Source organism: Dictyostelium discoideum (genome assembly GCF_000004695.1).
Source record: "Dictyostelium discoideum AX4 chromosome 1 chromosome, whole genome shotgun sequence".
Lineage (NCBI taxonomy): Eukaryota > Evosea > Eumycetozoa > Dictyosteliales > Dictyosteliaceae > Dictyostelium > Dictyostelium discoideum.
This window is the reverse complement of record NC_007087.3, coordinates 2825414-2838451: the sequence shown is the minus strand read 5'-3', so window position 1 is coordinate 2838451 and position 13038 is coordinate 2825414. Positions and strand designations below refer to the sequence as shown.

Below are 13038 nucleotides of genomic sequence, written 5' to 3'. Positions count from 1 at the left end.
AGCAAATTTTTTATTTTTTAAATAGAATTTCGGTTTTTTTTTTTTTTTTTTTTAAAAAAAGTAATTTTAAGGTTAAGATGAAGGCAAAAGTATTGATTTCGTCATGATGGAATTGAGGAATTTTTTTTTATTTTAATTTTTTTTAATTTTTTTATTTATTTAAAAAAAAAAAAAAAAAAAAAAAAAAAAAAAAATTTTGATCGTTTTTTGATTTTTTTTTTTTTTTTTGATTTTCTTTTTTTTTTTTTTCATTCGTTTTTTAAAAAAAAAAAAAATTTTATTTGTGTTTGATTAATTAATTAATTAATTTATTTGAATACTTTTAATTGAAATTTTTCTAAATTTAGAATTATTAATTACAAAGCAAATTCAAACATATTTAAATTAATAATAATTTTTATAAAAAAAAAACAAATATAGAATGGGTGGTGATCACGGACATAGTCATGGAGATGAAGGTGGATCATTTTACGTTCATTTAATTGCCGGTGCAGCAGCTGGTTTTGCAGAACATTGTGGTATGTACCCAATTGATACAATTAAGGTATGTTCTTCTCTACAAAAATAAAAACTTAATTTACCACAATTTTTGGAATCCAAAAAAAAAAAAAAAAAAATTTCTATTTTTGGTTAAAAAAAAAAAATACCAACTCAATTCAATATTTTATACTTTTTTTTCCCATCATCATCATCATCTTCATCATCATCATCAATATTATTTTTACAAATATTTGTAATTAATGATAATAAATAATAGACACACATTCAAGCAATTAAACCAGGTGCAATGCAAACATCATCATTACAAATTACTAAACATATTATACAACAACATGGTATCACTGGTTTATTTAGAGGGCTAACAGCAGTTGCAGCTGGTGCTGCTCCATCTCATGCTGTACATTTTTCAATATACGAGTTACTTAAATTTAAATTCATTGGTTCCGATGAAGATCATCATCCAATTAAAGTTGGTATTGCAGGTGCTATCGCAACTGTAAGTATTTTTTAAAATATTTATTAAAATATTTATTAAAATAATAATAATAAATCACAAAAATTATTTGAATACTTATATATATTTTTTTATTTTTTATTTTTTATTTTTATTTTTTTTTATTCAGATGACAAGTGAAGCAGTTGCATCACCAATGGATGTTGTTAAACAAAGATTACAATTACAAATTACAGATTATAAAGGATTAACAGATTGTACAAAGAGAATTTGGGTAAAAGAAGGTATTAGAGGTTTCTATTCAGGTTATACTACAACATTAGTTATGAATGTACCATACAATATTGTATACTTTGCATCCTATGAAAGTTTGAAAAAGATAATTCAACCATGGTTTAATAATAAGAATCCAGAGGAGAGATCATATCAATTGATCGATCATTTAGTTGCTGGTGGTGGTGCTGGTATGTTGGCAGCAGCATTTACAAATCCATTTGATGTAGTTAAAACTAGACTTCAAACTCAATCAGATTTTATCGCAAGTTCAACAATTAATTCAGCTAAATCAATTAAACGTTATGGTGGTATGATGGATGCAATGAAAACAATTTGGATCGAAGAAGGTATGGATGGTTACTTAAGAGGTATGAAACCAAGAATGGTTTTCCATTCAATGAGTTCTGCTATAGTTTGGTCTGTTTATGAATATTTTAAATTTATTCTTGGAGAATAAATAAATAAAAATAAAAATAAACAAAATATAAACAAATAAACAAATATTTAAAAATAAAAATGAAAATAAAAATAAAAAAAAAAAAATAAAAAAAGAAAAATAATAATAATAATATAAAACATTATAAAATTATACATTGTTTATTTAATTTTTTTTTTTTTTTTTCTTTTTATTATTCTTCTTCTTCTTCCTCATCTTTATAATCTTCATCTGAACTTTCATCAGAACTTAATTCTTGGATATTTAAATTTTTAATTTTTTCATATGATTCTATTCTTGATCTTCTTGTTGGAAGTTTCTTATTTATTAAATTTAAATTTATTTCATTTGTAAAATAACTATTTGATGAGTTTCTTTTACGTTTACCACAACTTGAATCATTATTATTAATATTTGTATTATTATTATAGTTATTGTTTTTATTATTATTATTATTATTATTTTTAGAATTATTATTAGAATTATTATTATTAGAATGATCATTATTTGAAAACCAAAAAAAATCATTACTAAATTGTTTAAAAATATCATTTGTTATTTCTTTGAAATTATTTATTTGTTCTATTTCATTTTTTATTATTACTTTATTTAATTGTGGTGTTGATGATTGTGGTGGTGTTTTGGTAGAATTCTTTTCAATTTTTAAATTATCATTACAACCATCATTATTTTTAGGATAACTAAAAATTTGATAATAGTTGTTTTTGTTTGAAAGATATTTTTTATTTATTGATGATTTAAATTGATTCATTTTTTTTTTTTTTTTTTTTTTTTTTTTTTTCCAAATTTATCTAATCACATTAATTTAATTATTTACAATTTTATTTATTTCTCAATTTATTATTAAATGAATTTCATTATTATTATTTTTATTATATTATCTTTTTTTATTATTTTTTTTTTTTTCCAAATTTATTAAACAATGGTTTTTTAAATAATAAATAAATAATAAAATAAAGTAATGTTTTGTGTTTTAGTTTTTCTATTTCTTTTTTTTTTTTTTTCTTTTTTTTAAGAATAATTTTGTAAAATATAAAACAAAGAAATTTAATTTAAATTAAATGTAACGTTTAGTGATTATTAATTAAAAGATTTTGGTTTTTTTTTTTTTTTTTTTTTTTTTTATTTTTATTTATTTTTGTATATATTATTAAAAATCATAAAAATTTTAACTTGGATTTAAAAAATTATCTATACTTTTATCCAATTCTATATTTCGTTGTACATCTGTAATAATACTTGTATTATTTATATTATCAAAGTTTGTATCTATTAAAGTATTATTACTATTATTGGTATTGTTTAAAATTTCAATATTATTATTATTATTATTATTTGGTTTTGATTGTAGTGATATAGCATTACTGTTGTTGTTGTTTTCATCACTATTATTATTTTTATTATTATCAGTATTGTTTCTTAATGTTGGTGTTAAAGTTGAAGTTGGAGAGGAGGCAGCAACTGGTTGAGTTACTGCTATTTTATTTCCTATTTGTATTCCACCACCACCTGATATTGGTGATTTATTTGGTGTAATTGAAGAAGTTGATGATTTTAATGAATTTGGTTGAGTTTGTTGTTGTTGTTGCTGTAATAATAATTGTTGTTGCTGTTGCTGCTGTTGTTGTTGTTGTTGTAATAATTGTTGTTGTTTTGATTGTAACATATAGGTATTTATTGAGAAATAGCTATCTTCTTCTTCAGAGATACCTTCATCGAATGGTTTCTTCTTTGATGATAATTTATCAAATTGAGAATCCAATTCTTCTAAAAAGTTTGTTGGTGATTGTGGTTGAGTAGTTGTTGTACCTGTTGTTGTTGATGATGGTGATTGATTAAACATTCCTTTTGATACTACTTGAATATGTGTAAAGTAAATCTTCCAAAATTTTTCATCATTCATGACTGATGGACACATTTGAAATCTTAAATCATTTAATGGTTTAACAATCTCTAATATCTTTTCAACATGTCTTTTTTGAATTTTTGTCATTTTAAGTGCTGTAAATAATATTATATATATAAATATATTATAAATGTATGAATATTATTGATGGTCAATATTACTACTACTACAAATACTAATACTACTATACCACTATAATCAAAAAAAAAAAAAAAAAAAAAAACCTACAAGGATCTTTTAAAGTTTGAAAAGGAAAATCTTTAAAAGATTCAGGGAATCTAGATATATTATCAACCAATTGTATTAACTCTTCTGAAATTCCTAATTCTTGTCTTTCTTTTGATTCATCTTCATCATTATTTACAGTTGGTGCCCATATCTTTTTAAAAGCATTGAACATTTTTTTATTCTATTTATTTGATATCTATATTTATTTAATTAATTAGATAAACCTATGTCCTCGCCCGTGTCTATAAATAAAATAATGTGAAAAATGGTAATTTTTTATATATCTTAATTTGAAATTAAAAAAAAAAAAAAAAAAAAAAAAAAAAAAATTTTATTTTAATTTTTTAATTTTTTAATTTTTCAGTTTTGGAAAAAAGAAAAAAAAAAATAAAAAAAAATAAAAAAATATAATAAAAAAAATCATAGAGATATTTTTAGTTAATGTTTTTTTTTTTTTTTTTTTTTTTATTTCCATTCAACCTATTTTTTTTATTAAAAAATGAAACCCAAAAAATAAAAAAATAATCATTTTAATTGTTTGTTTTAAATTATTTTTTAATTTTTTTTTTTTTTATTTTTACTCGTTTTTAAAAAAATTTCAAGAAAATTTAAAAATTAAAAAAACGATTGTTTTTTTTTTTTTTTTTTTTTTTTTTTCTTTTCCAATCAAACCAACCTGTAAATATATAAATAAATAAATGGTAATTATTTAATTTTGAAATATATTTTTTTATTAAAAAAACTTGAAACTAATTTTATAATTAAATATACATAAATAGGCAAAAAAGAATTCTTTAGCAGCCCGTAAAAAACAGCACGCAGCTGATCTTGCAAAAGAAAAAAGAGAAAACGAAAAAACAGAAGAAAATAAAGAAAAAAGATTAAGAAAACAAAAGAGAAAGGTAAAAAAAAAAAAAAAAAGGAAAAAATAATTGTTTAGTTATTAATTTTTTTTTTTTTTTTATAATTAGGTTGAAGAAGAAAAATTAAATAAAATTGTTTATGATGAAGTTGAGGATGAAGGAAATAAAAGAGGTAGAAAGAAGGTTAGACGTGAAGTTATGGAAGAATAAATAAAAAAAAAACCCTTTTATATAATAGTTTATTTTATTTTATTTTTAATTTTCTTTATTTTTTTTTTTTCTTTTTATAAATTAATATTTATATCAAATTTTATTTAATCATCATAATAAATAATAATTATCAACAAAAAAAAAAAAACAAAACAAAACAATCATCCAAGAATTGCAAAAAAAAAAAAAAATAAATTAAAAAAAAAGTAAAAACTTTAGAGTTTTCCAAAAAGTAAAAGAAGAAAAAAATTTAAAGTTAATAAAAAGAAGAAAGCTCGAATTAATAAAAAATTATTTGAGATTAGATTAAGGAATAGTTGGAAAATTAAATAAATTTTATTTTATTATTTTATTTATTTTTTTGATTGGAATTAATGACAACAATTTATTTAATTAATACAATTTCTGAAGAAGAACGACCAAAAGTTGCAGGACAATACATTTCTTCAATCTAAAGTAAAAAAAAAAAAAAAAAAAAAAAGTATATCAGTAATATGAAAAGAAATAAAAAAAAAAAAAAAAAGAAAAAATTTTTTAAACTTACTTTTGCTGATGGTGAAATAAAAGTACCACGTGTAATTGCAATAGTTTGATAGGAATAATTATAAACACCTGGATATAAAAGATTTGAATAAATTTCAACACCATTTTCACGATTATTAACATGATTGAAATAATAACCATTGTGATAATAGGAATTTGAAAGTAATGGTTCCAAACCACTTGGTAATCTATCTTTAATAACTATAAAGCTAGAAACATGATCGACCTTTATTGAAAGTGTTACCTTTACTCTTGAACCTGCTTTGATTTCAATGGTTTGAGGTTGGTCAACACCAATTGGAGAATGATAAATAACATCATTTGAATTTGAAACTGGATAATAGGTTCTTTTAATATTGAGACCTCTATTAAAGATAGCTTTAGAGATTGGATTCAATGAAGCATAGGAGAGATTTATGCTATAATAAAGGGTACCTTTTGTTTTTCTTTGAATTATCAATGGTTTTTGATTCTTTAGGATTTGAGAGAAAGGTACAGTGATTGTATAATTTTCTGAATCACCAATTGTTACTTTTTTCTTTTCCAAATAGCGATTTCCTAAAATAATACTTGCATCCAATGTTGGATCAACTTTTTCACCTGATAATTTCATCTTTTCATATTGAGAGATTGCAAAGATATTGAATGCATTGGCTTGAGTAGTACCATAACGACCTTCTTTATTTACAAAATGAGCTAAACCACTTATTAAACGTTCCAAGAGTGGATGATCTTTATGTGATGTCTTTCCACTTTCTAAAAGTGAAAGTATTAAAATTGACTGAAGACGAGTATCCCCATAGAATCCAAAGATTGGACTAGAAGTAACATAAGCCAAGGAACCAGTAATTGTAACATAGTTTGAAATATTTTTGAAATCGAGGTGACTCTTGTAGAATTGTGAGAGATAGATAAAGATCTCTTGATATTGGCTATTTGAGAAATCGAATTTTGCAGTTTGTAAAACCTTTGAAATAAAACTTGTATGAGGTACAGAGGTTTGTTTAATGGTACCATAGACAAATGATGCAAATGCTTTACCTAAAAGATATTGGAATTTATTCTTTTCATAAGAATCTCTATTAAAAACCATTACATTGGCAGATCCTGAAAAGTAAGCTTCAGCCTTTGATGCCAATTTTTTGGCTTCTTCCGATAGATCAGAGATTTGATTCAATACAAAGTAAACAAATACTGAAACAAATTCATATGAACCACTCTTTTTATCATCGAAATAAGTGAATGAATGATCTGATGATTGATAACGTTTCTTTAAAATTTCAACCATATCTTCCAAAGGTTTCTTATTGGTTTTAATATTCTCAAGACCTAAAGCTTTGATATCTTTTTCTTCTAATAAATGTGGATACTTTATAAAGGTGGAGAGGGCTAATAATTTTGAAGCAATTTGTTCAGAGCAAGAGTATTCATAATGTAATAAATCTTTAACTGAACATGAAATCTTTTGAAGTTTAGTTTTTGATAGAGTAATTGTTAATCCACCCAATTGTTGATCTAAATCTTTCCAATTATCAAGTTTTAAGTTGTGAGATGAAATTTCTTTCTTTGATTTCAAATTTACTAAACTATGATTGATAGTTGTTGTCTCCAATACACTTGAAGAGAAAACAGGGAATTTAAATGAGATTGCATCACAAATCTCTTGTGAATGATCTAATAATTGAGTTTTTGCAACAAATTGAAAGTCTGCAATACAATTTGAAACTAAAGCATTAACATGGACAGGGAATATGATTCTAGATTTTGCTGGAAGTACACCACTGAATCCTTTGGTTTCAATGTTACAATTATTTGAACGAATTGCACCACTAAAAAATAAATCACAATCAACGATTGATGAAATCATAATTGGGAATATTGCTTTATCATTATGATTTAAGAAACGTGGTGGACTTGGACGAACCATTATTGGTAACGATGATATAAAAGTATGTTCACAACTACCAAATTGATCTTTGCCATAGTGAACCAAAGCCATAACTCTAAAGGTTGAAAGATTATCTGGAAGTTTATAAGTAAATGTTACTTTACCATCTTGATTGGTATTTAAACTTCCAAAGTAAGCCAAAGGCATAAAGTTTGAACGTACTCTAATTGGTTTATTCAAATCTTGAGCTAGTGGTTTGTCATCTGAAGGTGGTGTATTTGTACCACCATGTAAACGGATTACCAAATTAAGAGTTGCTTTATTAACGATTGAAAATTCTTTAAGTTTCATTGTTGCGTTTGAATCAATTTGTTTATTCAAGTAGAATAAACGTTGTGATGATGGTGGAAGACCATCTCTGTCCATAATCATTTGTTGAAGTTCACCAATGGTTGTTTCATCCGATACTTTTAATTGAATGATTCTACCTGCCATATATTTAATATTAATGATTTGTAATTCATTATCGCCTTGGAAATCTTCAAGATCCAATTCAATGGTTTTAATTTCTACTGGATCATTATAGATTGTTTTGTCCAATAGAGAGTTCATTTTATTTCTACCAATAAAAAATGAACCATCTCCAAAGTAAGTATTTAATGGATCCCATTGGGTTTTAATTGAATGCTTTGTTATATCTAAAACTGCTTGATCAACAATAATCAATGAAACATGAGCATTTGAGAGTGGTTTTTGATTTTTATCTTTTACACTGATAGTAATATTTGATTCTTCTGATGGAGATTGGAATTTATTACATTTTTCAACTTGAACATTCAATAGCTTGTCAGTGTAATCAATCTTTACTGGTACCTTTACGAATGAACTTGTTAAACGATTAACCTTTTGGCCACCATTTATTTCCACCAACAAACTACCTTCTAAATAAACATAGAATAATGGTTGATAATAAACTTTTTCATTGATTTCAAATTTACAATCATGTTGACCATCAATCAATTGAATTGGTATGACATTAATGATTGTATTCTCTTTGGAGCAACAAATGTAACCCTTGGCATTCAATGATTTTGAAGAGATACACATTTTAATTGTATCACCCAATTGATAAATCTCTTTATCTAATGAACAATTGATATCAAGTTTTGGTTTAGCTTTAAATGTTTCCTTTCCATAGAGTAATGAGGTGTTGTTTGTAGTTGTTTGTTTAACAGGTGCAGTACATTCTTTATATTCTAATTCTGCTTGAGATTGTTTACCAAATACAAACAATGAAATGGTATGATATTGAGATAATTGTTCACCACCATTACTATAGTTTAATTTTATTTTATAATAACCAGTTTCATTGAATTGATAAGAGAATCTTAAAGGAGTATCAGTATGTGGTATGATTGTACTCTTATGAACATTCTCTGGTAATAAATCTTCTTCATATGGAATCTTTTGAATTTCTGCATCGATTTTACCATCAAATGATTGTTGATTGTCAAAGTAACGCAATGACATATCAACATGGAAATCTTGACCGACATTAATAAGATGAGTTATCGTTGAACTGGAACTTAAAACACCAAAGTTTGTGAATTTAGTATTCTCTACAATAAAATTCTTTGAGATTTCCTCTTGATTATTTGAAGCATCGGCTACAGTTGCATGAACTCTAACTTCACAACGTTGTGAACATTCTTGAAGAACCAAATCTAAATTATGTTTACCATTTGGTGATCTTTTACTTTTATAAGCAAAACTCTCACCAAAATACATATTATCAGTTTCATGTCTAAAGTAATTGAAAGCTTTATCCAAATTCGAGAGGATTGGTGTCAATGGTCTTACGGTGATTTTCCAATCTACAGTTGTATTTGGTATAATTTCATCAGTGTATGATTTTGCAAATAATTCAACACCAAATGGTGTCTCCAATTCAAAGGTACCACGATTTGATTCGGTTGACATTGAGCATTCCAATAAAAATGTTTTCAATTTGAACTCTTGAACATTGATATCAGAGAATGAGAATTCTTCATTACAATATTTATAAACCACTGAACAGTTACCCAAATTAATATCCAATGGTAATACTAACTTTAGATCAAAGCAACCAAATTCATTTAATTTTGTTATACCTTTGGCAACTTCTTTTTTCTTTGCATCCTTTAAAGTGTATGATATATTTACCATATCATCATTTTGATAAACATCAATATACTTTGAGAAAAACTTTGAATCTGGTAAGATTACACCTTCATCAACTACAACTCTAATTGTACCTTTAACATTAACAGTATCGCCAGGACGAAAAATTCCTTGTTGGGCAAAAATTATGGTAGTGAATTCATAAGGTTTCTTATTGATTTCATTGATAGGAACTTGATATAAACATTTGTTTTTACCATCCAATGTTGAAATAAACATATGAGAACCACCGATTGTAGATTTTTCAAATAATTGAATTTGTGAATCTGTTATCGTGTATTGTTTGAATGATTTTTTATCTTTTTCATCACCATCATCATCATTATAAACTTTTAATGATAAATTCTTTAAATTTTCTCTAGAGATTGAATCGGTTGCATTTATAATGAATTGATTACCAACTTCAAAAGAATTTACATTGATTGGTGTATATTGTAATAAAAATTGTGTACCATCATCTCCTTTTTCAAAAACTTGAGAAATTAAATTTCCAGGATATGAAATTGAAAAAAGAAGTAATTGAAATTTACAACTATGAACATTTCTACCACCAAAGAAACTTGCTAAATCAATTGTAGTTGTTGAAATTGATTCAAATTCACCATTTTCATTTTTAATTTTATTAACATCAACTTTTAATGATCCACTAATTTTTGTTTTTCTTTTTAATGTTTTCTTTGAAACTGTAAATGCTCTAATAATTAATTGATCTGTACCTGTTGAATTAATTTTAAAAATTGGTCTATTTATTATTATTATTATTATTATTATTATTATTATTATTATTATTATTATTATTATTATTATTATTATTAAAATATATTAGTTTAGTTTTTTTTTTTTTTTTTTTTTTTTTTTTAAAAAATTAATACATACTGTGAATTTGGATCTAAATTATAAAAATTATTTGTAAATGAAGAAATTGATGGATGAGTCCAAATTTTAATTGGAATATTTGGAAAAGAGAAAATTCCATGAGAATCACCAATTTGACCATAAATATCTTTAAACTTTTTAATCGAAACTGAATAAGTTTGGGAATGTTTAAATTTGGCAAAAATACGAACACTTTTACCACATATAGAGACTGAAGTAATTTCAACCTTTGGTATAATTGAGAAATAATTGTCATATTGATTTGAAGGAATAATTTTAGATTCCAATATATTATTTGAAGAAAAACTAACTTCTGTTGCTTTACTTAATATGGACTCTGGTAATAAATCAGCTTTTATACTAAGAAATGATGGTGTTAAAATCCTTCCAATTATATTTTTCATTGGATTAAAATTTGGACCTTCCTTTGAAGCGATTGAACCAATTTTAACATCAACTTCAATGGTTGATTCATATTTTATAATATTCTTTGATGTAATTGAAACACAAAATATTTTATCTCTAACAGTGGTTGAACTTTGCTCCAATTGTTTCTTCCAATGACATGATTCATCATTAGTGTTTAATGGAACAAAAGAAAGATTTGTGAGTTTTGGATCTAATTTTGAACTGGTTTTAATTGAAAATAAATTTGCAATGGCAGAAGATTTACTCCAATCAATTGGTTGTGAAAATGTTAATTTGATTTGTGGTAAGATTAAATCATTATTAAATTCCCAATTTAGTAATGATTGTGGTGAAGTTGTAAATGAATATTCTAATGGAGCAATATCTTCTTTGAAAAGTTTTTTAAAGTTTGAACATTCAACCGATACCCTATAGGTTGTTGATAATGGGAAAAAGTTTGGTTGTGATGAATTTAATCCAAAGGATGTTGTTGTTGTTGTTGTTGTTGGTTCAGATGTTGGTAATCTATATCTAAAAAGAATACCATCAACTGATTGCCAACTAGCACCTTTAACTGGTGGAACTATTTTAATTGGAAGTTCAATTTCTTTTGTATTTGATGATAAATCAAGGAATGGTCTATTAAACATAATTGAAATTGAATCAGCAAATGAAACTTCACCATTTGGTGAAAAATGTTCAATTGATAATTTTGGTTTAATAATTTCTTGATTAGTTTTTGTTGTTGTTGTTGTTGCTGTTGCTGTTGCTGTTGTTGTTGCGGTAGAAGTAGTAGTAGTAGGATTATTTGTTGGTGGTGATGATGAATTTAAATAATCCATTTTATCTCTACTTGGAATTTCATAAAGTGATAATCTATCTAAACTAGTTTCTAATGTTGAATCAAGTTTAGAATCATTATTAAATGATTTAGTTGATGGAATTAAATTTACATTTGGAATAATTGGGGATGCAGTTTGATCTTTAGTTATAGTTGAATCATTGAAATTATTAATTCTACTCAAGAGATTAAAGGTAGTTGAATCATCTAATTTTTGTAATTCTTGAGAATTTGATTGTAATGATGATGATTTAAATGAACGATCATTAATTGATAGTTTATATTTTATTTTCTCTTCAATAGTACCACCCATATAGGAGAGATCTCTTTTAGCAACACCAACGAATACTGTATCTGATTGGTCTTGATTTGATGATTCTTTTTGATTTTGTTTCTTTTGATGTTGAATGAATTGTTCTTCGATATTTACAAGGAATGGTGATACTGCAACGATAATAGTTGAATCATTTTCAATTTTATTTTCCTCAAGTGTTGAAAAATTCTCTAATTGTTTACCAGAGAAAATAAATCTAATTTGATGTGAATGAATAATTGATGAATGTGCTCTTGAATAATGATTGGTTTTTTCTTCAACAACTTTTTCATCACTTTGATTAATTTCTTTAAATTCAACTTCTTTATCACCATTATTATTATTATTATTATTATTTACATGATTATCATTATTTGACTCTTCATCACTTTCAATGAATACAGAAGATGGCAAAGGCAAATTTGAAGAATGTTCTCTATAAAATTGTATTTTAAGACTATCAATCGTTGTATCTTTAGAAAGATCGGAATATTTTGTCTTAAAATTATTTGTTGCTAAAAAATTTACTGTTAACATTCTTTTTTTTTTTTTTTTTTTTATTTAATTTACTTTATTTTTTTTTTGATTTATTTATTTATTTATATTTATTTATTTATTTTTTTATTTATTTTTTTGATTTATATTATGGCAAAAAAAAAAAAAAAAAAAAATTAAATCTATTTTTTTTTTATTATTTTTTTGAGAATTAAAAAAAAAAAAAATAAAATAAAAAATAAAATAAATTAAATTTGGGAATTTTCAAAGAAAACAATAAAATTTTTAAAAAAGTAATTTCCACTAAAAGGGTGAAAATAAATATCTTTTTAAATGCTTGTTGTGAGTCAACTGCCACTGTTCATCTATAAATATTTTATGATTTTTAAAAATAGTTGTTAGATTTGGGTTAAATCAAAATTATAAATGGTTTGTTATTATTACCTTATTAATTATTATTTTTATTATTAGGAACAAACTCTAATTTGATTTTTTAAATTAAAATAAAAAAAAATAAAAAAAATAAAAAATAATAAAAAAAATAAAAAAATAAAAAAGG

At 24.0% G+C, this 13038-nt stretch overlaps 5 protein-coding genes across 5 annotated transcripts; 2 read left to right on the top strand and 3 right to left on the bottom strand.

Annotated features, from left to right (window-relative positions):
• Positions 1-421: 421 nt before the first annotated feature.
• mcfF (mitochondrial substrate carrier family protein) lies at positions 422-1688 on the top strand (the record flags this gene model as incomplete). The annotated part of the gene is made up of 3 exons (XM_640901.1): positions 422-544; positions 758-997; positions 1125-1688. The coding sequence occupies 3 exons, from the start codon at positions 422-424 to the stop codon at positions 1686-1688; spliced, it is 927 nt and encodes a 308-aa protein (XP_645993.1).
• A 172-nt stretch (positions 1689-1860) lies between these two features.
• On the bottom strand, positions 1861-2439 carry DDB_G0269468 (hypothetical protein; the record flags this gene model as incomplete). Its single annotated transcript, XM_640900.1, has 1 exon — positions 1861-2439. The coding sequence occupies one exon, from the start codon at positions 2437-2439 to the stop codon at positions 1861-1863; it is 579 nt and encodes a 192-aa protein (XP_645992.1).
• A 417-nt stretch (positions 2440-2856) lies between these two features.
• Positions 2857-3994, bottom strand: DDB_G0269466 (hypothetical protein; the record flags this gene model as incomplete). The annotated part of the gene is made up of 2 exons (XM_640899.1): positions 2857-3689; positions 3823-3994. 2 exons carry the CDS (start codon positions 3992-3994, stop codon positions 2857-2859), a joined length of 1005 nt encoding a protein of 334 aa, XP_645991.1.
• A 526-nt stretch (positions 3995-4520) lies between these two features.
• DDB_G0269464 (hypothetical protein) lies at positions 4521-4895 on the top strand (the record flags this gene model as incomplete). Its single annotated transcript, XM_640898.1, has 3 exons — positions 4521-4523; positions 4602-4724; positions 4794-4895. The coding sequence occupies 3 exons, from the start codon at positions 4521-4523 to the stop codon at positions 4893-4895; spliced, it is 228 nt and encodes a 75-aa protein (XP_645990.1).
• Positions 4896-5280: 385 nt separating this feature from the next.
• On the bottom strand, positions 5281-12521 carry DDB_G0269462 (ubiquitin domain-containing protein; the record flags this gene model as incomplete). Its single annotated transcript, XM_640897.2, has 3 exons — positions 5281-5346; positions 5440-10288; positions 10423-12521. The coding sequence occupies 3 exons, from the start codon at positions 12519-12521 to the stop codon at positions 5281-5283; spliced, it is 7014 nt and encodes a 2337-aa protein (XP_645989.2).
• Positions 12522-13038: the final 517 nt, after the last annotated feature.